The following is a 26,908-nucleotide window of genomic DNA, read 5'->3' as shown; positions in this document are numbered from 1 at the left end:
TCTTGGGGCGGGGAGGGGGGGGAGGGAGGGGGGAACAGTATCCATTTTCTCTGTTCTACTTACCTGGTTAGCTATGGTTTAAAAAAAAATCACTCTCAAAGTATTGTGTAGTCCTTATTCTGCTGCAAGTTGTAACCACTTGTGTGGACTCGTCGAATCAATTTTAGGGGAAGCACTGTTTGGGCTTGGGTATTTTTAGAAAGCAGAAGCATCACCTTTTTCCGTAAACAGGTTTCTCAGTGCAGTATTTTTATTTCTGTTGTGTGGGTGTTTTTGAAGACTACTAGTGTGCTGCAAAACCCAGACTTTGATTTCAATTTAATAAAATTTGAACTGGAAAGTTTGCCTTGAACTTTTAGAATATCAGATTTTAAATGTATTGCAGAGGTTCACTTCTGCTATTCTAGCATGATTTCACATGATTAAATGATAGTTTGATAGTAGTTGAATACACGTGTATACATATGTTGATTAGAAAACTTGTTTGAAGAACCTGAACAAACACATATTTAGGTATCCTGAAAGACATAGAAAGACCTTTTAGATGGAGCAGTAGAGAGATCAAGAAGAATGGAGAAAGTTTGACTATAACTGACCTAGGGTGATAGTCAGGATGAAAAACCACAGCAGTGGCAATAAAGTATTGCTATGAAGTGTGTGTGTGGAGTTCTGCCTGTAATAGCAGCATTGATGACATCTAGCAAATACTAACAAGCAGCAAAAGTACTGTAAGGAATACAGCAAAAGTCTGACTGCTTAAGCTAGATGAAAAAGAAAAAAACAAAAAGGATCAGACTAGCTTCATGGTATTTATTTTATCTGGAACAGGATGTTGGAAGAGTTTGAGGAGGGAGGAAGCATAGATCCCATATCAATTGGCTTGTCTCTCGCCTCCAGTCTGAATTTTATGGTATAGTTTAATGTGTCTGATGCAAACTGTTATGCAAGTCATATTGGGAACTACCAGACCTAAAATAATATTACTCATACAGGACAGGCAGGATCTGAACACTGGAGAAAATGACCTGTCTTCATTTCTTAGGTATGCAGTAAGTGCCTTAACAGTGCTGTCACTTCTTGAGTATTTACTTCTGCAGTCAACCAGCATGTCATGCAGGCATGGAGGAATAATATTAGGCCTAGCAGAAGGAGGTGAAGGAGGGATCATGCAAAATTATTCTGTTTTATGACTCCTAGGTATGGTAACTGAGGCTTTAGGATCATGTATGTGTAGTTTACTCTCTACTTACCGTACAAGAGCAGACTGGAGTGTAGGTAGAAGGCAGGGAACATGGTAGTTATGCTTGAATTTTGTTTGACACAAGCCACAAGAACTAAAGTGTGTGAAGTTCTTTTTCACATTTGTCTTATCTAAAAGACAAAGTACCATACAATAATATGAAACTGCTGGGAAAACTGGACAAATAGCCAGTATACAAGTAGTCTTTGTCAGACTGTGGCATGAATTACATGCATCTTAGTGTGATGAGATGTTGTTCTCTGAACTAGCTTCTAGACATTGACTGTCTCAAAGTAGTGTCTTAGATCCATCCTATTCAGGCTCTTGATCAAAACAAAAGCCAACTGTTGGTATTGATGGATAGGTTCTTGTTTGTCATTTCTAAAGGCCACATTTTTCATACATCTGTGTAATCTGTCTTCAAACCAGTGTCAGGTGACCAGGAAACATGAAATGGCTTATTGGAAGGCTACTGAGATGGACAGGTATACCATTCTTTACTCTGGCCCCTTAGAATCATGTTTTTTCTCTTCTTTGTAACATGCGTCTACTCATTAAAGCTTAGAAATTAGCCTTGGACACAAATAGCAGCCGTGTCCACCCTAAGCACAACCTTTCCCACTTTCACATCTTGTGTTAAAACTGCTACTAGTAGCCTGTGTTCTTAGTGTTGGCTGATCATCATATGCATGAGAAAAAAGAAAATCTTTAAAACTACAGCTATGATGGGTAGATGCTTTTTCTAATGAAGAAGATTACTGAATAAAGCTTGCTACCACCTTCAACAGAAGGGTTAAAAAATTCCTTCCACAAAGGAATAATTGTTACCAGCTTTTGAACAGTTGCTATCAAGCTAAGCTAAACTGAAGGCCAGTTATGAACTATACCAGTTTGACATGTAAGAACTTTGAAGAGAGATAAACCTACTTGTGTTCCAGACTAACAGTCATTTCTTCCTAATGCTTTCCTCAAGTGGCAATGGAGTACAAATAAATTTTAAAAATGTTTGAAACTGAAAGCAATGGAATGTTTCATTCTGAGGAGATAAAGACCCCAGCAACTTTGGAAGGGCTGGGTGCTCTCATGATGGCAAAAAATGCAGACTCTAGGTTTAATGGACATGTGAATAATAACTCCAGTTGCTTCGTTTGCCAGGAACAAGTGGGGCCTCTTCTGATTACAGTTGTTTCCTAGACTGGGGAATGAGGATTTTTCATTTTTTCTGGCCTTTTTCTTTTTTTCAGTCTGTGACAGGATGTGAAGTGTCACTCAGAATGAGTAGCAGTTTTGTTGTCTGCATTCATGTATCTGTCCCTATACATGTGCAAGCATTTGTAACTGATGGGTAGATTAAAATTAAAACTTTTTTGGAGTACTGGGCTGGTCAACTACATATATATTTAAACAGTTCCTAGTAGGGCAGGTAATAGGTTAGGTTGCACCCATAGGAATTGTAGCATCGTTATACATGGCCAAGGCTGCTGCGCCTGCCATTTCTTCTCTGCTGTTCTAGGTGTACTTGGACAAGCCAGTTTCAAGCTCTTGCAGGCTTTCCTGATTTGTATTTATGGCTTGTGCTTGCAGATGCAGGAGTGTCCCCAGAGCTGTGGCTTAGTCTGCATTTGAAACCTAGTCCTTGGATTTGGATTTTTTTGTGTTTGTGTGTGTGTATATATATGTGTGTGTGTGTGTGTGTGTGTGTATATATATATATATATATATATACGTGTGTGTGTGTGTGTGATACTGACTAGTGTCATTATTAACAATTTTGATGTCATGGTTCATTTGCCCAGTGCTTGCTAATTCTGTTAAAGCAGTTTTCTCAGATACTTAGGCATAGTCTGAATTTGTGGAGAAATAAATTATACCCTGAGAACTAAATAATACTAATAAATAATACAAGGAGCTCTTATGCCAATAGACAGTAAACATCTGTACTAGCATGCAGGGTAGAAAGTATGCGTATTATTACAGTTGAGCACAGCCACTTCACCAGGCTGTTTAATACCTAGCTGTTTCACTTTGTTGTTGCTGACCTGCAACTGACTGACACCCTGTTTGCTAGTGAAACCATATTAGCCTATGATTTCAGGAAAAAAAATAAGAGGTTATTTTTGTGTGTATTTATAACTCTACTAGATATATATACAGTTGGATGGAAAATTCTCTAAAGGTTTATGCAGACAGTATTACCAACCTGCAGTGTCAATTTTAACAAAGTCTTTGAATGTTGGCAGACTGTTTTTGTAATTCAATGACTGATATTGCTAAGTTGCTGAGTTTGTGATCAAAACCTCTTTAATACCACCTGTCTTAAATACTGATGTATTATCATTGTTTTTAATGTCATGTGATAGTGCGTATGGTTTGTGTTTTAGATGTAGCATCCAAATAGAAACATTCCTATCACAGCTGGAACTGTTTTAAGTGCAATTTATTGTTTTTGTGAAGGAGGAAGAGAAGACTTATTCCTACATATGTAATAAACTTTACATCTATTCTTTCTTTCGCAGTTGCAGGACTAATGGCTTCTCTAAATTTGGTTCATCAGTCAAGAGAAATTAAAAAGAAAAGGGGTAGAATGGCTGCCAACAGTGATGGATTACTACTTCTAGTTGAGTTCTGTAGAAAGTGTTTCAAACATGTCATTCACTTAAGTACTGTCACAGCTGCTGAGATTGGTGCTTGTATCTTAAGCATTACCCATCTTTGACGAGAGCTGTAATTCAGCATTGGTTTATGTTTCTGGGCTTTTAAGTCTTTCAGGACTCTCCAGTTGTAGATCTTTACCCCTTAACTTAAGGCTACAAAAGATGGATTTCCTCCATTTTTCTGGCTTTATATAGGTGTATTGTCTTAGTCTACAAGATCTATTGATTCTTTTTGAAAAAGAGACTCCAAAATACATTCTGCTGAGAGTTACAACCCATCTTGTGATTTAAATGCATTCCTAGCCAACCTGACAGCACTAGGACAGATAATGCCTTCATCTCCCTTTGAGATCTAGACTTATTTCCTTGGTCAGGTATCCCAGATACTGAAGTAGTACCACACAAAAGGGAGAAGTCACAGTCTGAAATAAAAATTATCCAGACTATCATTAGTTTCCTCATATGCCATCAGGAAAAGGTACAGAAGAAGGAATTGTTTTTATTATTATTTATAAAATTAGATCTTAATTTAGTTATTAGAGAAAAAGATTAAACATGCTTTCTTTTCCATTACAGTCAGTCTGCACAAGGTAGGGGAAAATAAACAAAAAAACATGGCAATTTAAGAAAGAGTATGTTTAAGACTTACACAAGGAAGATATACTACAGTGAACATACAGAGATAATCAAGTTGCATGTACATACCAACATGCAACATGGGAGGAGAAGGAAAAAAAACATTTTACAAAAATTCATTAAAACGATTTGATAGGAAGTTGTGTAACTATCTGCCATGTGAGTCAGTTTTAGCAACAGCACCATAGTTCATGATATAAAGCTTTCATATCAATAACAGTCTCAGACTTAAGATCTTCTGAAGTGGGCTTCAATCTGTTCCAGGGTCTGTCCTTTTGTTTCAGGTACATAAAAGGCTGTAAAAATCACACTGAGGCAGCAGAAGGCAGAGAAGAGCCAGAATGTGCCATAGGATATTAAAGCCTGAGGGAAGGGAAACAACAGCAAAATATTATGATAAATTGTTACTGTGCAACTACAATCTGGGCCACCAGAGAAGACTGGCCCAGTGCTCTCTCAGAATCATCTTAAATAAATTTTCTTATGAAAAGAAATACTGGATTGTATTTTATGATGCTTACTATCAAATCATGAAATTCCTTAGTTACCAAGAATGCCATAACCCAGTTTGTTAACACACAGGCGCCACTAGATATGCCCCTAGCTTTAAGTGGGAAAATTTCAGACATCACCAGCCATGGAACAGGACCCCAGCCAACAGCAAAACCTGAAATTACAAACAGAAGAGATTAAATGCAAGTTAAGTATATTTCAAAGGGAAAACTGAATGATGGTCAAGTTAGGCAAGTAACTCCACATTCTAGGCTGATTCTGCAAAAAAGTGCCTCTAGCAAAAGCCTGCAGTTACTGACTTGAGGGTGGCCTACTATATGCTATTGCACTTTATGTCAAATTTCTTACAACAATAGTCTTAACAAGCAAAATTTCTTATTGAGAAGCTTCTGAAGCTACTTAAAAATTAACCTTGTTTCTTACTGCTGCTTCCTTGTACTGTCACAGAATTCAGTATGGCTCAGATACTACCAAAGACTCTTCGTTCCATTAATGACTACAGAGTAATTCAAACTGAGCGATTACTACTTAGTATTACAAGAAGGAGGTATAAATTGATTTTCCATGACATCAGCTTAATTACTTTACTGCTGGCTTGAGCAGCAGGGTTATGAATTCCCAGCCTAACTTTGTCTCATACACTAAAAAGCTCTGTCGAACAGAACTCCATTTATCAATAATATGACATTATGGCACAAATTTGTCACATTCAACAGCAATTATGAGTGTCATGTAATGTCTGCTTAGAAGCTTGTTCCACTCACCAGCAACAAAGAGCCCTAGGCTTACTACTGCAAGCCAGGATAGGTTGTTTTCTGTTCCTGGGGATACTGAGTTTAGAGTGAAACACAGATTAGCATTTGATGAGTTGTTCCCATGTGGAAGGACCATTTTAAAGTAAAGCCCAAACAATGCAGTACTGACAGCCATGATGATCCCTGAAAAGTAAGCAATAACCATGTTGTCACTGATCACTGCATAAGTACTCTTCTTTCTGAGAGCCAAAACACAGGTGCTCAGCCAAATACAAAATATGCTGGTCCTAGCAAAGTGTTTCTAAAAAGATAGTGTTCTTGGAAACAAACATTGGCTTAGACAAGAGTGAAAGATACCAGAAAATCATTCCATGCATTAGACAAACAAAAGTCCTTAAAGCAGTCATTGCTATTGAGTGTGCAATGCAACAACTATATCAAACAACTGGGGGGGGGTGGCATATTTATTTGTAAAGTTAAATTTCTTTAAACTACATGCGGCCTTGTGTAAGCAGCACAACACTCCATGAATGTAGCTACAGCTATGGAGAAGCTACTTGAAATGTCCACTTCTGGACACCTTAGGTAGCAGAATGTATTGTGTCTTCATGACCTAGCTACTCCAAAGTATGAACGGGCCTGGTAAAATGACAAAAAGGATAGCCATACACAGGTTTAAGGGGCACCGCTTACAATGAGTTCTGACATACAATCAGAAATTGTGTCCAAAGAATACATTAGGTTAAATACCATACACTATAAACACTAGTATTAGGTTGTAGTTAGATATTAGGAAGAACTTCTTTACTGAAGGGGTTGTTAGGCATTGGAATAGCCTGCTGAGGTCTTTAAAAGATATTTAGATTTAGAACTTAGTGATATGGTTTAGTGGAGGACTTGTTAGTGTTAGGTTAGAGGTTGGACTAGATGATCCTGGAGGTCTCTTCCAACCCAGATGATACTGTGATATGACTATGGCCAATCAAAGTCAAACAATCAAATTGTGTACATATAATGTGACAATTTCCTCTTATGACTTTAGAGTTTAAGTCCATAGTTAAATTATAAAGCAAACCACTTAAGATACATAAATTGTAATACTTAATTCCCCCAACAGTTACAAGACTTTCTGGTACTCTATATAGTTCTTTTTCTAACTGAAGTCAGTAGTATGTTTTACCAGACATGTAAAGCAGCACTTTCCGTCCAGTTTTATCTATGATAAGTGCAGCCACAGCAGTGAAACATACTTGTACAGCACCCACAACAACAGAAGCCATTCTGCTGTCCTGAAATAAAGTAAGAGGCCGGGAGAAGAATTTGCTTTTTCAGGCTGATAACACGTTCACTTATTAAGCGTTAAAGATGCATTTGTTTCTCGACTCTGGAGGAAGAAAAGCTATCCCACAGAAATCAATGGGGAGGGGGGGGGGGGGAGAGAGAGAATCTTAAATAAATAAATAAAAATAAATGACAATGTCAAGATTAATTAACATAACATACTGGTCTCTTAATAAACTTTAAAACACGTCACAGCTTCTCACAAGAGTTTGACTTTCTCTGAAGCATTGGATTTGTAACTGTACTAAAAAAGTTATGAATTAAGATGACTATAACAAGAATTTCTATCAGTAGCAAAGTTTCACACACAACATACTTCCCCCCAAAAAAGTCACATTCAGATATGCCAGAGTAACATAGTCAAGAGGGTATCTATAACCCAAAACCCAAACTGTTATCTATGATGCAGGCAGGATCGGCGTCAAGTCAGTTTGCTACATTTTAGACTTACTCAGTACCTACTAAACTCAAACAACAGACATTTACCAATCTGGCAACACAAACTGATTACCTTGAAGTTTGCATCTTCAAAGATAATTTCTGCATAAAACATAACTGCATTAATGCCTGTTACTTGCTGAAGGAACATCAGAGCCATACCAATAAGAAGTGGCCTGTAGATTGAAGGATTCTTAAATTCATATAGATTCAGTCCCTGTTAAAAAGATGAAGTAATGATTCCATGAAAAGTTCAATATTTTAAATTAGAGATCACCAACAAATGATGCATTTGGACAGGTGCAAGAGGAAGTGCTTTTATATAATACAAACAATAGGAAATCAGTGTTAGAGATGTTGAATAATCCTACAAAACTGCTAGATAAAGAAAAACTAGATAACAATCAGAATAGATAATTACCAAGATCATGAGCTTGACTGCTACTCAGGCATACCAATGGCAACCAACAGTGATAGTTTCAGCTGAAAGGTAGTGGAAAAAAAGGCTCTAAATCTCACTGATTCTTAAATTTTGTTTGTATGAGGAAACAGGTTTGGACTGATGTTTTTAGAAAAGGCTACTAGGCAAGCAACAGTAAAAAAAACCTTTTAATTACACTGTTTGCTTTCAGATAGTATTCAAAAAAAAATTAATGTAATCAGATTCTCATCACCTCCTCCTCAACATTAGCTTTGATCTGCCTACATTCCCATTCATGGTCCATATATGGTCCCCGCAGAAACTGTAAAGAAGCTATGGCTTCTGCGTGTTTGTTCTGATTCAGCAGAAATCTTGGTGTTTCAGGCATGAAGGACATCAACAAAAGCATTATGCAGGGTGGAAAAGAACACAACACTGCCAGCCAGTGCCATTTCAGTGTTATTCCTGGTGAAAAAAAAGAAAAAAAGAAAAAAAAAAAGAGAGACTGTGAACATTAGCTAGTTTTGATTTCTTAGTGTAGTTCTTTCATTACATGTACTAACTCTTTATCATCATTTTAGACCCCTAACCCCAATACCTGCAATGTAGGCTCCAAGTATGCCAGTTACCACCATCAGCTGAACACAAGAGCCAAGCATACCACGGACTTTTGTATGAGATATTTCAGATATATACACCTAAAACATAAGGAGAAAAATCTAATTATTTCTACCCAGTTTTGGATCAAGAATTTGAGAAGTAATTCATTTCTGAAATACAGATATACTTTCTAGTGACTCCCCTCTTTAAAAAAAAAAAAGCCTTAAGTAAAATGGCGTGAGTAGAAAAGTACCATCACAGAAATGCACATTGGCATTATGGAAAAAACATGGAGAAAGGGGAGGCCCTAAAACAGAAAAATGCTGATGTATCAGCATCCCACATATGACCAAACTGGCATTAGTAAGGGCTTCTTTTGTTAGCCATATCAACAACAAAAGCATTCTGGTGCTTGGGACAGTCTTGCATGAACACATGGCCCACATCACCTATAAAACTCTTTGCAAATGAAAGTTGAAAATTTTTCATTCAAAGTAAAGACTGCGTATTATGGCATTCTCCATGAAGTCCTCAACTGACAGTCGCTCATCTTAACATACATGAACAGCAAACATATCTGCTCCAAAATTAGGGAACAACTTAATTTTTTTAGTTCGTTAAAAAAAAAAAAAAATACGCTGATCCTAAGTCAACAGCTACAGCTCACCAGTATACACAGAAACATAGAAGAGAAATCCCTCATGTTTACAGATGCATTTTTTTTTCCAAAGTTACAATTTTAAGTTTTTCAAGAAGAAAAATAAGTAATCCTTAGGTCAGGAATAGTTTACAGCTACAAAACCATGGTATTACAGGTAACATTTTCCTCCCTCATCACTGCAGTCATATAGATCTTTTACTGTTGGCTGTGGATGAATGCCTTTGCAAACGGGAACTTAAAGCTTGGCTCCAGGAAACAAAGAGAAAGCAGTTGTTCATAAAGAAAACAGTTCCTTCATATGCATTAGCACAGCAGATTGCATTCAGCAATGGAGAACGTTGTACAAGATTATAATTTAGATCCCACTGATGAAATATTTTGTTTGTTTGTTTTTATAACTATCCAGATTGGTAACTGAACATTTATTCTGCACTTCACCATGACTTCTTTCCCTTTTATTTTCAGTTTGCTTTTTTACTTCAAAAGCAAGAAATGCTGGAACCACCAGAAAAGAAACAAGCTTGAATTCTGAAATTCTAGATAGTTTATTTCATACTGCCACTAGATCCAATAGGCAAATTATACAGAAATAAAAAAGACAACAAGAGAATGAATTCTTTCCATTAACCTAGTGCACAGATATTTCTGAATGCATGTGAAAAGTTAATGTTCCAAAGACAGCAGTTAAATGGAAGGAGTAGTCACTGCTTGGTATTGCGCTAGAATGAGTGAGTGAGCATAGATTGAAAACCTAAGTTTGGTGAAATACAAGACTATTAGAAGTAGATGGTAATAGCAAAAACAAGCAAACAAAAATCCAACTTCAAGAGATATAGCTCACAATATTAAAACAAACAGAAGCAATCAGATAGTAAGGACAGACTAAAAATCTGAAGGATCAAATGACTGTACTAAGAATGCATAATGCAGAAGTGCTATTAGAATAAATAAAACATTTCTGTATTTTTTTCATGACTAAAAACATGCAAAAATATGATCCTGTAAAAATCAGTTTATTTTAAATCCACAGACTGCCTTGGCTAGAGTTAGTTACTGCATCCAAGCAACTTATGATAACATTATGAAATAACAACCATTCTCCTAGAAAAGCTTTAAAAACAAATAAAACAAACAAACCACTCACCAACAGAAATAATGCCTTACCGGAACAACAAGTGAAGTAATTCCGCTGGCTAAGCCAGTCAGTATTCGTCCAAAATAAAGCATCCAGACATTCTGAGCTGAAATAATAACTACATATCCAGAGACATACGGTATTGAGCACAGCATTAGACTCAGCTTTCTCCCAACTCTATCCACAAGATAGCCTCCCAGTATTCCTCCAGCAGCAGCTCCTAATGTTACTACAGACTTCAAAAAAAGAAGTTTAAAAATACGTATGCATATATTTATACATATATGCATATAAATAAAAACATTTTTGTTGTTGTTTTTGTTTTTAAAGTAAATAGCAGCTTCTGAAAAAGAAAATTGTACAAGAGCATGCAGGTGTTTTGAAAACCAAAATAAACACTAAATTCCTAATCAAACCATAGCCAAGAAGCACTACTCACCACAACTGAGCAGCAAGTAATTTTCAGATCACATACATGTACAAAGCTCTTTCAATGAAGAAAATAAAACAGCAGTAACCTTTTTAATCTGTCTACAAAGCCATCCATTCACAAACGGGCCTTCAAACTGTTTTAAAGCCCTGAAGAATATTATCTTGAATAACCTGAAGTCCAACCTGTACCAAAAGCAAATATTCCCTATGTTGACAGATTACACCTAATCTACTAAAGAGTCGATTTTCTGTAGTCCCCTGACAGGCTCAACTGAGAAAGCTGAGAATTCTCACAAGATTTTTTATCATCAAAAGTAAGTTCAAATAACATGGGCATTTACTAATATATGCTAATTGAGGGTCATCACAGCACAACATCACCGTCATTCAGGAAAAATCTTAATCAATCACTGATCTCACAAAAAAAAAAAAAAAAAAAAAAAACTCATTAACAAGATCCACATTTATCCTTGTTCTTAAGAGGAGTAAAACCCCCTCATGTAAACAGTGTCTTCTTTACCTACACTTTAAATTGAAATCACATAACAGTAACACTTCATCATACAGAAACTTACCCCAAACCACGATGCTTGACTGCTGTCTAATCTTAATGTAGGATCATTGATTTCCCTCAGCTCTGGTATAACAGGTGAGCTATAGCCTAGCACGAAGCCAAAGCTAAGTGGTCCTAAGACAGCAGCAAACGTGGCCAGGTACAGCTTCTTGTTTTGCACTCTGAGGCAAAAGAGACGGATGAGAAGGATCGCGCCGCCTCCAGCCCCTCTCACAAGGGCCGCTAATACCCAGACGGGCCTGACAGAGGTCCCGACCCCGAGCTCGCATCCGTCACGTTCCCCCCCCCCCCCCGCCCCCCGCCCCCCGCCCCGATACCGGCCGCAGACGATCTCCAGGGCAGTGAGCGCTGCCCCCGAGCCAGCCAAGACGGCACGGCCGCAGCGCCCGCGCTCACCTCTGATAAGCGTCCGAAGCCGGGTAACCCAGCAGGTACCGCGACTCCTCTGCCGCCATGCCCCTACCGCGGGGTGCGCCTCGGCGCGGCCAGCCCTAAGCACTTCTGCACGAACAGCCGGCCGCGCTACCGGGCAGGCACCGGCCCTCAGGACAACGCCGACCCCAGAGGGACACCGCGCCTCTTGCGAGCCCTAGTTCAGACGGAAGCGGCGGGAGCGCGGCAGCGGGGCGCGATGACGTTTGGAGGATGCGCCGGAAGCTGCCCGACTACGGAGAGCCGTGGGCTCCGGCCGAGTGCCTTCCCTCCGGGTGCCGGCCGGTTCGCCCGGCGCAGCTGCCACGGCGCGGGGCTCGCCTTCTCTCCGCGCCCTCTCCCCCCTCCCGGCCCCCCTCCCGCGTCGGGCGTGGCTGAGGCGCAGAGCAGTATCCGAGGGCGGCCGCTCCCGCGGGTGCCCGCAGGTTGTGGTGCGGGCTGCGGAAGTGGCGGGAGCCTGTCCTTTGCTGCGGGAGCGATGGCTGCGGGGAAGCCCCAGTCTCTGGCGGGCCCCGGGGGACCGCGCGAGCCGTGGCGGCTGCCTGCCGAAGGACGCTCCGCGCCTGGCCGCTACCTGAGGTGAGCGGGAGTTGTTGGGGCAGCTGCTGGTGGCTACAGCTGCGCTAAATGTCTCCGGTCCTCGCCGTGCTTTGCGTGTGGAGGGAAATGGGAACGGGTGGGGGAGCGGCGCGGTTGTCGGATAACGCCTAGGAAAGAGCCCTGTGCACGCAGCGCCGGTTCCAGGCCCTCACAGCTGCTGTTGGTTTCAGCAGTAGCGGCATGTGCTGAATGCAACACACACCTTAGAGCTCACGTATTTTTTATCGTTAGGGAGACTGTTAGAAAACTGTGTTTGTTCTAAAGAGAACGTGTGCCTGTTATAGAGCAGCAGATACGCTTTCTGCCATACTTGCTGAGGAAAGCCCTTACGTGCTGTCAACAGTAACAGTGACTGCATGAACTTGTGACTCGACAGAAGCAGCTGATTTTGTGCATTTAATGCCCAGTGCCTTCCTGTGTTTTTATCAAGAATTGATACTTCTCTGCAGGCCACGTGCAGCTTCTCATAGTGAAGACTCTACTTTTCAGTGCTACTATGTCACGTTAAGAGGTGTTCTTTAAGGTTTTATTCTGTGAAGGTAAACAGAAATTCATTTCTGTACGGAAATACACATATTTGGCTCCCATTCAGATTCCTCAGTTGTTTGGATTTGGGAGCTTCTATTAATTAAATTTGGTTAGTTATCTAATGAGTGGAGTGAGTTCTTCCAAAGAAAATACATATAAATATATGTATTTAACTGTTTTAAACTTTTTAACTGTTTGCCCGATGTTTCAAACATATTGTAGAAACCTGAGAATGCTACAGCATAGTATAAATGCATACAGATCACAGAGTTTAAGAAGTAGCATTTGAAGCCTTCAGTTTCATGGTTAATTTTGTTCATTGGAAATAAACTGGAAAATAGGGAAAAAATTAAAGAGGTCAGAGAGATACAAAAGATGACTAACATTCTTCAATACAATTCTCCAGACATATCTTTGTATCTTTTTTAAAAATAAAGCAGCTAACTTTTTTTTTTCTTTCCCATAAAGTAGTTCAGGACAAAAGTCTGAATAAATTTTGTCAGTAACTAGCTTCTTATCCCTCTGTATGTTTTGTTCTCTTCCCTTTTTGAGTTAAACCATGAGTAAACTGTAAGACAGTGTTTATTTGCTGTAGTAGGTTTAAAACTTGAATCAACCCTTACTGGATTCAGAACTTAAAAATGTTAACCTGTAACAAGAAAGATGTAAATATTCATAATGAACACTAACATGCATTTGCTCTGTACAACTCGCTTCTAAGTCTTATACCGGTCAGACAATAGTTCAAAATTTGTGCAAATGCTCTTTACTAGCCTCATGAATATTTTATGTTTTGTTTGGTTACTTCAGTCTATGCTTTAACCAATGGAATACTGATGTACCAATAATAAAGATGTGATGCTTACCTTGTTTTCTGAATAGAACTAATACAGTATTTTGATGTATCACAGGTAAATTTTTCCATAACCTTATGGAGAAAAAGGACTTTGAAGCATGGCTTGATAACATTTCTATTACATTTCTTTCTCTGACGGACTTGCAGAAAAATGAAACTCTGGATCACCTGATTAGCTTGAGTGGAGCAGTCCAGCTCAGGCACCTCTCCAATAATCTAGAGATTCTTCTCAAGAGGGACTTCCTCAAACTCCTTCCATTGGAACTGAGTTTTTATCTGTTAAAATGGCTTGATCCTCAGACCTTACTCACATGTTGCCTCGTCTCTAAGCAATGGAATAAGGTTATAAGTGCCTGTACAGAGGTCTGGCAGACTGCATGTAAGAATTTGGGTTGGCAAATAGATGACTCTGTTCAGGATCCTCTACACTGGAAGAAGGTTTACCTAAAGGCTATTTCAAGGATGAAGCAGCTGAAGGACCATGAAGCCTTTGAGACATCATCTTTAATTGGACACAGTGCCAGAGTATATGCACTTTACTATAAAGATGGTCTTCTGTGCACAGGTAGGAAGTTCAGAAAACTTGTAGTCCTTTGTTATCTTCTACACAGCCTCATTTGATTAATTACAAGTTGATTTTCCTTGACCAGACAGGTTATTTTCATAGTGCTAACTCAGTTCAATGTGATTCAAAAATAAATTTATTTTGCAGTTTCTGAAGCTTCTGGATTTAGTAAGCTCACTAGTCGTTTTAATATTAAAAAAAAAACAAAAACACACACACTCAAGGACACCAATTTCTTTACCAGTCAAAAAAAAGATGGCATCGTTGTTGCATATCATTCTTTGCATTAGCAAGCACATTTGAGAAGTACAGCTATGTTAGTTATCCTTTAGAAGATATATTAGGTTAAAGGGGCCTTGATTGGGCTGACTGTATGGTCACTGCAGTCTCTCAAGCTGTATGAGGCAAAGTATCTTCCTTGTGACAATTTCTCTGATATATTCATAAGCACTTTCAGTTCTTAACATAATCTAAACTCTTGTGTAAAGAACCATAAAGTAGATTTAACCTTGCTACTAATCTGACTTGCATATTGTATTGGTGGTTTCAGCTTCATTCCTGAAGAGTGCAGACTTCAAGATTTCAGTTTGAACTCAGAAATACAGCCAGAACAAATACGAAACATTAAGTACGAAAGAATGGTAACTACTGTCAGAGTGTATTCCAAGGATTTCCCAATGACTTGAGATCACAGTGTTATAGAATAAGTTAGAAATAGTGGCTAAGTACCCTCACATCAGTTGGTACCTTAGGGTGTTTACTAGAAACTAGCAACTAGATGCTGGCCAGTCTTTCACTTTCCTAGTCAGCAGGGAAGGAAAATCCACACAAAGCAGCATTGTCAAATGTTACTGAAAAGTGGCACATTTATGTGCTGAAACTACAGGAGAATAAAAGAGAGAGAATGGTCTGGGCTCTTTTTCCTGCTCTCTAAAACCAGCAGACTTGAGTTATTGTTATAAGTTTATTTGCTTTTTTTTAAAAAAAAAAAAAAAAAAAAAAACATACAGAGAAAGAAAGAAAAATGGCAGATGAGGGGATCTGGTATTCATCTGCTGTCTTTCCATCTTTCTCTATGGAGAGATTTGATGGACTCCTTTCCTACCTGAAACAAACTAAAACACAATATAATCAGTGGCTCCCCAAACCTGAGCGTGATCTATCTTATAAAGCTTCCAGGCGTGGGTGCTGGCATCTATGGAAGGGAAAATGGAAGGCAGACATCTAGCAGCATAATTAAGATGGTTAATTCTTTCCTGTGAGGAAAAGATGAGAGAGCTGGGACTACTTTCTCTGGAGAAAAGAAGGCCTGGGAGAATCCTAACAATATGCATAAATACCTAAATGGAGGGTAGAACCAGTTTCATCAAAGGTGCCCAGTGACAGGACAAGAGGCAGTCAGCAGAAACTGAAACACCAGAGGTGTCATCTGAACGTCAGGAAACCCTTGTGTTTTTTGTGTGTTTTTGTTTGTTTTGTTTTAGTTTGATTTTACTGTGCAGGTGATGGAGCACTGACACAGGTTGCCCAGAATGGTTTTAGAGTCTGCCTCCTTGGAGATACTCAAAAGCCATCTGGTCACGATCCTGGGCAACTGGCTCTACATGGCCCTGCTTGAGTCAGGGGGGTTGATCTCCAGAGGTCCATTCCAGCCTCAACTGTTCTGTGATTCTGTGAAAATACTATGTTTAAGACAGAAATGAAATACTAGTAAAGGCTTGAAAATTGTATATATTATTCGCTTGCAATTATCCTGATACTTTGTATTCTAGGATCAGATGACTTGTCTGCAAAACTGTGGGATGTAAGCACAGGTCAGTGCATCTATGGGATCCAGACACACACTTGTGCTACAGTGAAGTTTGATGAACAAAAGCTTGTAACAGGATCTTTTGATAACACAGTAGCCTGTTGGGAGTGGAGCTCTGGGGCAAAGACACAGCATTTCAGAGGACACACTGGTGCAGGTATGTTGAACTTCTCAGTTTTTAATTTCACCAGTCAAGTAATGTACATCACATATAATAGAACACATTATAATTTAAGTTAGCTTTCTGTACAATAGTGTATTGTTTTAAAGCTCTGTCCCTAATCACTTTTTGTGAGGGAAGTGGCCAGAACAGATCTAGATCTGTCTGTTCTTGGATAATGCCAAGGCATAGTAATATAGTTTTTTGCAGGAAAATAATACTAAGTGCAGTGGTGATGTAGTGCTCTAGAGTTCTGAATAAAAGAGGCAAGCCATATATAACAGGGAGCACGTGTCAATAGGAGATCTTTATACCCCCAAACTGGAGATGGTCTTACAGGAGAGAGCACAATAGATCCTGGGAATCTCTATTTGCATTTCTGTCTTAATTATCTGTCCTCTACCACAAAATATCCTCAACTCAGCTGTAGGTCTGTTCTTCTATGACATACCAGTTGTACTAATCCTGCTGAAATTGACTTCTTAGAACTATTATCTTAGGAACTACGGTGATGTTACACTTCACTGTAATCCGGTCATAATAGAACCACTGATCTACATGCTTTTAATTTGAGCAAATAGTAGTTTTGTAGTGTACGTTTGGAGATGCACTGATAATTCATGTATACAGTTCAAGAACAACAGTTAAAACTGTAGTAGCTGATGCATTTTCACCCAGTTAGTGTCTCAGAAAAACACATGCACAGAGACTGGTATTCCTTATTTAAAACCCTCTCTGTTTGTAGTTTTTAGTGTGGATTACAATGATGAACTTGACGTTTTGGTCAGTGGCTCTGCAGACTTCACTGTGAAAGTGTGGGCCTTATCAACAGGAACATGCCTGAATACCCTTACTGGACACACAGAATGGGTCACTAAGGTGGGAATATTGATTTTTTAAATAAAAACACTTGCAAAAAACTGCCTTGCATGAAGTTTTTAGCATGTTCTGAATTTCTGTATCTTAATCGCAACCTTGTCCCTAAGTGCAGAACCTGAAAAATATCAAGAAATGTAGATAGTGCAAAACAACATTTTAAAAGAAAAAATACTTAAACTGTAACTAAACCTTTCAGAACATTGAAGAGATTTCTGTTGCAAAGAAGCTGGAGTACTACTAGGAATTGGTGTTCAATTCAAAGACCAAATGAATACAGTGGTTCTGAAAGAAAGTTACTCTAAAAATTATGTAGAAAAAGTAATGATCTTGATAACCAAAGTCTAAGCATGACAAGTGTTCTGAAGTTGAGAAACAGTATTTTCCTTGTGAGCATTTCAGAATTTGGAATGTGTGCTGGGGTAAGAATTATCTTAATGTATTAGTACAGTAAGTTCTCACTAGTAGGAGCAAAAAAAGTGTGAACAGCAGTTTCCCTTCAGTTGCTAAAAGTACCTGTATTGCCTTTAACAATCTCTGTAGCATACTCCTGTATAATGAAATGGAAAATACAAATGAATGCTTGGTTAACAGCATCAGAATAAGTCATTACATCCTTCAATTACAGGTAGTTTTGCAGAAGTGCAAAGTCAAATCTCTTATGCATAGTCCTGGGGATTATATTCTTCTAAGTGCAGATAAGTATGAAATCAAGGTATGTACCGTATGTCATGAACACATCATTGTTCTTCCTAGGGAAACAGAATACTTGAGTGCTCTGCTGATTTACAACTAATATAGGACTTTTTCTCTCATAGTCCTTACTTGTAAAGTTGTGTTCAAGACAAGAAACTGTTTGGAAGGTAACTTTTCAATGCTTTCCATCATGTTTAGAATCAAATGGTAGCTTGACGTGAATGGTAATTTAAAAAAAAAAGTATTTTTTTTCATGCCTAATGTGCTAATGTGACAGTGAAACACTTGGGGCAAATAGCGCTGTTTAAAGAAAATAAAGAAGAAAAGTATTTCTGAAAAACATTCATACATTCACCTGCTGTTTAACAAGAGACTGAGCCTATTTGAGTAATGGTTTATCACTTGAATGTTTTGTGGTCTTGACATGTTTTTTGTTTTTTAATTCTAGATTTGGCCTATTGGAAGGGAAATAAACTGCAAATGTTTGAAAACACTGTCTGTTTCTGAAGATCGCAGCATATCCCTGCAGCCCAGGCTGCACTTCGATGGTAAATACATAGTGTGCAGTTCAGCACTAGGATTATACCAGTGGGACTTTGCCAGCTATGATATTCTCAGGTAAATCTTTCATCTTAAAATGTGTAGAACTTATTCCAGTGGTGTACTTTGAAGAAAATATAAAGTATTCTGTGGAAGTATTATATGAAACTTATTGGTTTTAATGACTTTCTTTAGATGTGTAAAGATTTTTTTATCAAGATCCTTTTGAATTACATCTTTCTTCACACATATTCATAGAATCATCAAATGGCTTGGGTTGGAAGGGACCTTTAAGATCATCTAGTTCCAACCCCCATGCCATGGGCAGGGATGCCACCCACTAGATCAAGTTGCCCAGGGCCTCATCCAGCCTAGTCTGGAACACCTCCAGGGATGGGGCATCCACAACTTCTCTGGGCAACCTGTTCCAGTGCCTCACCACCCTCTGAGTGAAGAATTTCCTCCTAACCTTTAATCTAAATCTTCCCTCTTTTAATTTAAAGCCATTCCCCCTTGTCCTATCATTACCAAACAAAGCGGAAAGTTGTTCTCCATCTTTTTAAGTCCCCTTTAAGTACTTAAAGGTTGCAATAAGGTCACCCTGGAGCCTTCTCTTCTTTAGGCTGAACAGCCCCAGCTCTCTCAGCCTTTCTTCACAGGAGGGGTGCTCCAGCCCTCTGATCAGCTTTGTGGCCTTCCACTGGACTCATTCTAACAGATCCACATCCTTGTACTTGGGGCCCCAGACCTGGATGTAGCACTACAAGTGGGACAGAGTAGAGGGGGACAATCCCCTCCCTTAACTGGCTGGCCACCCCTCTGTTGATGCAGCCCAGGATGCAGTTGGCCTTCTGGGCTGCAAGCGCACATTGCTGGCTCATGTCAAGCTTTTTGTCCGCTAGAACTCCCAAGTCCTCTGCAAGGCTGCTCTCAATGAGTTTTCGCAGTCTCGTGTCTGGGATTTCCCCAACCCAGGTGCAGCGCCTTGCACTTGGACTTGTTGAACCTCATGCGGCTCAAATGGGCCCACTTTTCTAGCTTGTCCAGGTCCCTTTGGATGGCATCCGTTCCCTCTTTGGTATCAACTCCACCACTCAACTTGGTGTCATTGCAAATTTGCAAAGGGTGTACTCGATCCTTCTGTCTATGTTGTTGATAAAGATATTAAACAGTACCAGTCCCAGGATAAACTCTTGAGGGACATCACTCATCAACAGACTCCACCCAGACATGGAGCCATTGACCACCACTCTCTGGGTGCGACCCTCAAGCCAATTCCTTATCCACTGAATGGTCCACCTTTCAAATCTGTAGCTCTCCAAGCTGAAGATCAGGATGTCATGTGGGACTGTGTCAAAGGCCTTACAGAAGTCCAGGCAGACGACATCAGTTGGTTTTCCTTTGTCAACTGATGCAGTCACTCCATCGTAGGAGGCCACCAGATTGGTCAGGCATGATTTATGCTTGGTGAAGCCATGCTGGCCCTCTCGGATCGGCTCTTTGTCTTGCATGTGCCTTGACATTGCTTCCAGGAGGATCTTTTCCATGATCCTCCCAGGCACAGAAGTGAGGCTCACTGGTCTGTAGTTCCCCGAGTCCTCTTTTCTACCCTTTTTAAAAATGGGAGTGATGTTTCCTTTTTCCAGTCACCAGGGACTTCACCTAACTTCCAGGACTTCAAATACGATGGAGGGAGGCTTGGTTTGGCTTGGTTTCATTCTGTTTGTATTGACCAGATTTTATTGTAATTTATCACCTGTTAATACCAACCATTTGATTGCTGTTTTGCTTTCAGGCCACTAACTACTCCTCTATTTTCAATACATGAGCTACAGATTTTCAAAATAGACTTAAATCAGACTTTAGTGCTGTAGTTGTGAACATAAAACTAGTGACTGGAAGCTAATGTTGCTACCCAAATTGCTCTGCAGCAAACCAGAAGGCCATTTCTGCAGGTCATTTGACAGTACAAGGTATTAAAAAGACACTTTTCCCTTATATAGCACTATTGAACTGAAATCTGTTATTCTCAATAACAGTGTGGAATGACAGTAAAATCAATGGGACTGCAAAAAAGGATCAAGTATTCTGTTTCAAAAAACAGAATGAGGTTCTGTCTGTTGGAAATGGTGTCATCAAAAATTGTAACTTATCAAAAAAGTGCATTCTAAAACTGTTAGCAGACTCTTAATTGAAATATCATGAATATTGGAAGAGTACCTACTGTAGGAAGATCTACTTAAGGAGAATTGCTTCTTCAAAAGAGAAAGATTTTCTCTCACTGCTGAGAACAGTTTTTCATCTCCATATGTTTTTGTGCCTTAGTTCTGTGCTTTATGTAATGCTATGATCAAACACTCAGTCAGCTGTGGAAAACATTCTCTTTAATTTTTGTTCAAGTTTTGTTTATTAAGGCAACAAAATCCCAAAGGTTTAGTGGAACTAATATATTCAGTTATTTCTCCTTAAAGTAAAAATATTTAACTTACGCTAAGGGTCAGTAAAGCAACATTCTTGTAAGGACCAGTGCTGAATGATTTATTGTATTGTCACAAAAATACATTTCTGTGCTTTATTTCCAACTTTTGAAAGAGTGGTCAAAAGAATAGTATGAGACCTTGTACCTTTTTATAGACATTTAGGTGTGAAATCCCTATGAAATTTTTCTGTAAAATACAAGTACATCTGCTCTTGTGTGTATATCTGGAAATTGACTTATTTTTTCTTCTGCTGCTGTGCAGAATCCCTTTCAAACCTTAACATTTATTTATCTTTAGAAGTGTCTGTCCTGAATGCAGAAAGCCTACGCTGAAACCACAGGCCTGACTTGAGTGCTCACTTCCTTGATTTGAAAAATTTTCATCTAGTTCTTCTTGAATAATTTAGAAAAGATGAGTTTAGATACTTCCTCTCTATAGACACATAAGAATTTGTTTTAATAATGCTGGTTCATGACTGTGTAGTGACAGAGTTTCTAACAACACTTTTATCTTCCAGGGTTATCAAGCCTCCTGACTTCTCAAATGTGTCCTTGCTGGGCTTTGGAGAGATATTTGCTCTACTATTTGATAACAGATACCTGTATATAATGGACTTGAGGACAGAAAAATTGATAAGCCGCTGGCCTCTACCAGAGTACAGAAAATCAAAGAGAGGTTCAAGTTTTTTAGCTGGTGAAATGTCTTGGTTAAACGGACTAAATGGCCAAAATGATATGGGCTTGGTTTTTGCCACCAGTATGCCAGACCACAGTATCCATTTGGTGTTATGGAAAGAACACGGCTGAAAAGATCACGTATGCAGATTCTTCAGGACTATCAGCAGTGTGTCCATAAAATGAAACTTTGCATGAACCAAAGTTGCACACCTAGTGGTATCACCATGCAGTGCACAATCATTTACTTTTATTTGGGCATTTGGGAATGAGTTGTTTTTGACATAATGCAACACAGCATGCTAACAGTATTCGCCACTAAATTTGTCTTTTACTCATGTTTAAGCATACCTTTATGGGCTCTGAAGCATAGCTTGTAATGTTTAAACTATTCAAATCCACCATTAAGTCTAAAATGAAATAATGCTTGTACCTGACTTCTGCCCTGTTTTTTTGTTATTTTTTTTTGGCTGTTGGAACAGAAGGTGGATGAAGCTACTATTTTAGAGTAGACTTTTGTGGTTTTTTTTTTTTTTTTTTTTTTATATATGTATCAGCAAATACTGGTTACAGTGCATGGCTGCTTTTTTAACTTGAATGCGAACATAGACCTTTTCTCTCCCTGGTACTGATTTTTGTCAAAATGTTTCTTTCCTTGAGATAGCTTTAAGCACCTATCTTTGAAATTGGGAATCAACACAGTCCTTTAACTAGGGTCAGATGCTAACAATAATAATTTAAGCTCAGGAATATGTCGATATGAGCTTTCCTCAGACAGAATGAATCAACTTTTCATCTATCTGATTGCCACAGCAATTAACCTTAGAGAACATCTGACAGTATTATCATATTTACTGGTGGTTTTCTCACTCAGAATGATTTGATCAGTATTTTATAGTTCACGTTTCCTATGGCTTGTGTGAGAATGTAATTTAGTTTGCAGATAGTTAGAAATTAAATGAATCAGAGGATGGTGTTCAATGCGTACACCAAGAATCACACTTATATCAATTGATGTCTAGCAGCCATACACTTTTCCCAGAAAGTTGAAGTTAATATAATTACACACTTAAAGTAGTTGTTGCATCTAGATTTAGAAAGCAGGGGCACATGTGAACGGTACATCTCTGAAAAGAAAAAAAAATGAAAATTTGGAAAAAAACAAACAAACAAACAAAAAACAAGCATAGGAGTGGAAAAACATCTACTTTGATCAGCTGTAAGAGACCAGATAAACAGATGAGTTAACTATCGAGTAGCAATACTCTACATATTTTTGTGGTGTATGACGTGTACTTAAAAGCTGTATCAATGACATCTCAACTCCCGTGCTTTAGAAGTACTTTGAGGTGGTTTCTTTATTTTGTTTTTGTTTTCCTTACAATAAAATCTCCCCTTAGTGTCTATTTTTACACAAGCTGAAAACAGGTGTTTTCATGAAGATTGGCTCAGGTCCCTGAAAAGATGAATTTGTATTTTAAGTGTGATGTTTTTTCTTTCCAGTATTTACCTGTGGAGACCTAGTTCCTTGTGTAGTAATGAACAAAAGTATATAGTATGAATTGCAGCAACGGAAGGAGAATTTTTATAGGCAAGAATCAATACTGGAATGATGTGGTAGGAATTGCATGAATTCATGGTGGAGCAGCATCTCTTGAATACAAGGCTGGAGTCTTTACCCAGTTTTCCACCTTTGTTCATGCCAATTTACTTTGAAATTATGCTTGTAGTTAAGGATTTTATCAGGTAGAAGCCAAATTCACAGCACTTTATTTAAACAATGCCAAGTGGGGCACATGTGATGATCTCTTACAGCTTTTGCTATCTCACTCAAAAGTGAAAAACAAAACCAGCATCAAAGAGAGAGCTTGCAATAACCTGTCTGTAAATGCAGGTCTCATTATTCCTAAGGGGAGCGTAACTATGCTGTGCTTGATGTGTGCAGTAACTCATGTTAAACAAGCTGTGTGAAGATGGGACATGTATAAAACATTGCATTAACCTTGAAAGCTTAAGATTCCTTCACAGGAGTTTAGGCAGGAACATGCCAAAAATGCCATTCTACTCAAGTTGATGAAATGTGGATTGAATATTTGGACTGCAAGATGAATGAAAAGCTTGAAGAGTGGTCATTAGCGATATGAAATCCAACTGCTGTCCAGTTAATAGTATTCTTCAAGGGCCAGAATTGGTTATTTTTGTATTAGTGGCCCTGATGATGCAGAGTGCCTTCTCAGCATGTTTAACAATTCTAAATCGGCGGTGCAAGGTGGGAACCCAGAGGAAGGGGAAGAGTCAATATGCAAGGGAATGGGGAATGCTGTTCTGAGGGACTAACTGACTGGACAAATGGGCTTGCAGAAGTCTTGAGTTTAACCAAAGCAAATGCACTATTCTGCATCTGAGAATCATCCTACACAAAGGGATAGCTGGAGACACCTCAATGGCTTTACAGGAATGGACCCGGGGGTGCTATTGTACAGCAAATTGAACATTAATCACTAGTATGCCCTTATGACACAGAAGGCCAACTGTACACTAACGTTCTACCAAGTACATAGCTGGTAGTTCAAGGGAAGAGATTCTTAACTTACGTTCAACATTCAAGAGAGCATCTGCAACCACATTCAGTGTTGAGTTCTCCAGTACAAAATAGACAATTATGTACTGGAACAGGTCCAGTGAGAGGCTGCAGAGATGGACAGCGAGCTGAAGCACCAGATGTCTGAAAACCTGTGAAAACTGAATTCAACCTTCCAGACAGAATACGTGAGAAGGGAGGGCTGGGGGTGGAAAAGTTGGTATGAACTATTACAGTCACCAGCTATCTATTAACATGGTGTAGAGAAGACAAAATCAGACATACCAGCATCTTGCAGCAAGATAAGGGCCAATGGTCACAAACTGTGCAATAAGAGTTCTGGCGAGCTTTAATGAAAATATGCTCTCCACTGTGAGGGCAGTTTAACACTACAACGGGTAGCCCAGAGAGGTTGTGTGTCTAGCTAACCTAAACAAAAACCCGAAGAACACCTGCTTCCTTACCCTCCTTTGAGCAGGGAGTTGGAATGGAGACTTCCAGCTGACCCTTCTAAATTATGAGTCCGTAATTCTCAATGGCCCTCTTGCCAAGCACTAAATTCTTTTCAGCATTGTGCTAGAGTGTGCAAGCAGAAATGTATGACAGGCAGCATCCAGTACAGAGTATACTGCTGTTCTACCCTTTTAGTTTTACTAGAAAGGAGAAAAAAAAAAAAAACAAAAACAAAACAAAACAAAACAAAAAAACTTTTAGCCTATACAAGGCAGCTGATGTTTATTTTAAACACAATTAGCAAGCAGGCATTTACTTACACTCTGACTCTTGAAGGCTTCCAAGTAAAAGTTCCACCCGAACCTAAGCAACTCATGACAGAGCTCCTTCAGAGGTATGTGCAACCATAAAACTGATGATAGAATGAAAATATGATTTTGGCATAGAAGATAAATGAAAGCCTACTCCCACACATATCTCCTGCTCTCTCTCTCACATCAGACTAATACTTCTGCCCCTTCACAGGAAAGTTCCAGTATATTGCCAGATCAGTAGATGCAGTACAATGCACTTACTGGGGTTTAGCAAAAATGAAAAATGACTGAAATTGTAAAAGTACAGTGAGCATATTTTTTTTTCTCCTTCCTATCTGACCATTCAATAGAAATGAATGATACATTTTACTTTTTTTTTTCCTTTTTAGATAGGGATTGGGGGAAAAAAAAAAAAGTGTCTTCTGTACCTTTATACCCACATAAGGCAGGAACACAAAAAAACACCCCACCACATAAAATAGCAAAATCATCTGCTAATTTTGCTGAACAAAGAAACAGTTTGTTAAGAGGCTTTAAGGTGCTGGGAAAAGAAAAAAACTATCACATACCAAAGTTATCATGTATCATAAGCGGTCCTTTTTCCCTTCAATTATTCTGACGAAATAGTCTTCAGTTCACAGACACCTATTTTTTTCATCAACATCAGGCTATATACCTTCCCTCTGTTTTAAAGCTTTCCAACGAGACACAGCACATTCTTACTAACTCATAAAAGCTCTGGGTAGCAAAAAAGGACTTCTTAAAGTTACAGGTCACAAAAAAAAAAAACAGTCAAAGAGCTTTTTGACTTAGCATAACTCCAACAACTATGTTTAGTGTTGCAATATATTAACACTTTAACAAAACCTATTTCCAATAATACTTTTTGAAATTATTATTAAAACCTCCCTTCTCCATTCCCCCCCCCCCCCCATTGATGAAACAGGTAATTTCTGCTTGGTTATTTTTCACAATGCATTTTCTTATATAATGTGGTGCATAAAAATTTGGTACCCAAATCATGACATAGGAACTGCAAGAATTAAGTTAGTTTTACTGCTAAACACTGTAGTTACTTTTTTTGTACATAGGTAAAAAAAATGCAAATGGATCATAACATTATTTAAATCAGTTGAGAGAGACTATTTTATTCTTTTTAGTTTAAAGCAAACTCGTATTTTTTTCGAGAAGAGGTAATACCATCTGTATTGATCCTTGCAATCATTAAATGGCTTATGGCTTTGCTAAAAGTTCCTGTTTCCCTTAAAAAGCGACTCATTTAATAAGTGACAATTCTAGTGCTGTAGCTGGTATGTTTTCTCATCCTGTCTCTGATATTTTTAATGAACTGCAGTGTTAATTTCAATGTAGCTATTCATCTGGCAGATGTTGTCCCATGCTACTGCTTAATAAGCATTGCTAAACACAGATGTATTTTTTTAATCCACCCAGTTCTTCAGAGATACAAAGAGCCAAACATCCATTCATTCTTCAGGCAGGTTTCTTGTACATGGTAACACATATAGGAAAGTGACAAAAGAAAAAGAAAGCTGGAAATCAGTATTTATTCTAATTTCTGCATGTTCATTTCCAATGCATTTAATAATATCCTTTCATAGTTAGGGACAGGTAAAAGCACTCATCTCACTACGCCTCAGCTCTTCCATCTAAAAAGGTTGCAGCAAAGACTTCATCTGAGGAACCCAACTCTTCATCAGCACTCAGCCAATTTTTACAAGGTACCATATCTCATTTCACAGCTAAAATGCATTTATGTTTGGATGGTACATAAAAGGGCTGTTCTCCCAAAGATTGTACAAAGATTACAGGATGTAATCTTCAGGTGCAAGAGATTTTTAATGTGCTCTCTGAATGATATCCAGTGCCTCCCTGACACATAGACAACTCTCCACTTTTCCTCCTTATAGACAAAGTTTCGCTTT

At 38.7% G+C, this 26,908-nt stretch overlaps 2 protein-coding genes across 2 annotated transcripts; one reads left to right on the top strand and one right to left on the bottom strand.

The window, feature by feature from the left end:
• Positions 1-51: 51 nt before the first annotated feature.
• Positions 52-11,997, bottom strand: SLC2A8 (solute carrier family 2 member 8). The gene is made up of 10 exons (XM_084299264.1): positions 11,797-11,997; positions 11,402-11,561; positions 10,424-10,630; positions 8,597-8,696; positions 8,252-8,463; positions 7,651-7,794; positions 6,979-7,087; positions 5,808-5,981; positions 5,052-5,197; positions 52-4,893 (listed from the first exon to the last, which is right to left on the bottom strand). The coding sequence occupies exons 1-10, from the start codon at positions 11,853-11,855 to the stop codon at positions 4,759-4,761; spliced, it is 1,446 nt and encodes a 481-aa protein (XP_084155390.1). The 5' UTR covers positions 11,856-11,997; the 3' UTR covers positions 52-4,758.
• On the top strand, positions 11,982-21,759 carry FBXW2 (F-box and WD repeat domain containing 2). The gene is given in 8 exon segments (XM_084299263.1): positions 11,982-12,295; positions 12,298-12,411; positions 13,964-14,381; positions 16,154-16,348; positions 17,097-17,230; positions 17,856-17,942; positions 18,372-18,541; positions 21,461-21,759. Coding segments are annotated over 8 exon segments (1,671 nt in total). The 5' UTR covers positions 11,982-12,031; the 3' UTR covers positions 21,750-21,759.
• The last annotated feature ends 5,149 nt before the right edge of the window (positions 21,760-26,908 follow it).

The sequence above is a fragment of the Netta rufina genome, assembly GCF_964035555.1.
Source record: "Netta rufina genome assembly, chromosome: 20".
Classification (NCBI taxonomy): domain Eukaryota; kingdom Metazoa; phylum Chordata; class Aves; order Anseriformes; family Anatidae; genus Netta; species Netta rufina.
The sequence above is the reverse complement of the archived record's forward strand: the minus strand, read 5'-3'. Positions and strand labels throughout refer to the sequence as shown.

Bases quoted from the DNA above. Each gene is read 5' to 3' on its own strand.
- SLC2A8 (XM_084299264.1), bottom strand. From the start codon at position 11,855: ATGGCGGCAGAGGAGTCGCGGTACCTGCTGGGTTACCCGGCTTCGGAC. The intron at 11,562-11,796 runs GTGAGCGCGGGC...CTTTTGCCTCAG, and splicing joins GCTTCGGACGCTTATCAGAG to AGTGCAAAACAAGAAGCTGT. The intron at 8,464-8,596 runs GTATTGGGGTTA...TTTTTTCACCAG, and splicing joins ACTTGGAGCCTACATTGCAG to GAATAACACTGAAATGGCAC.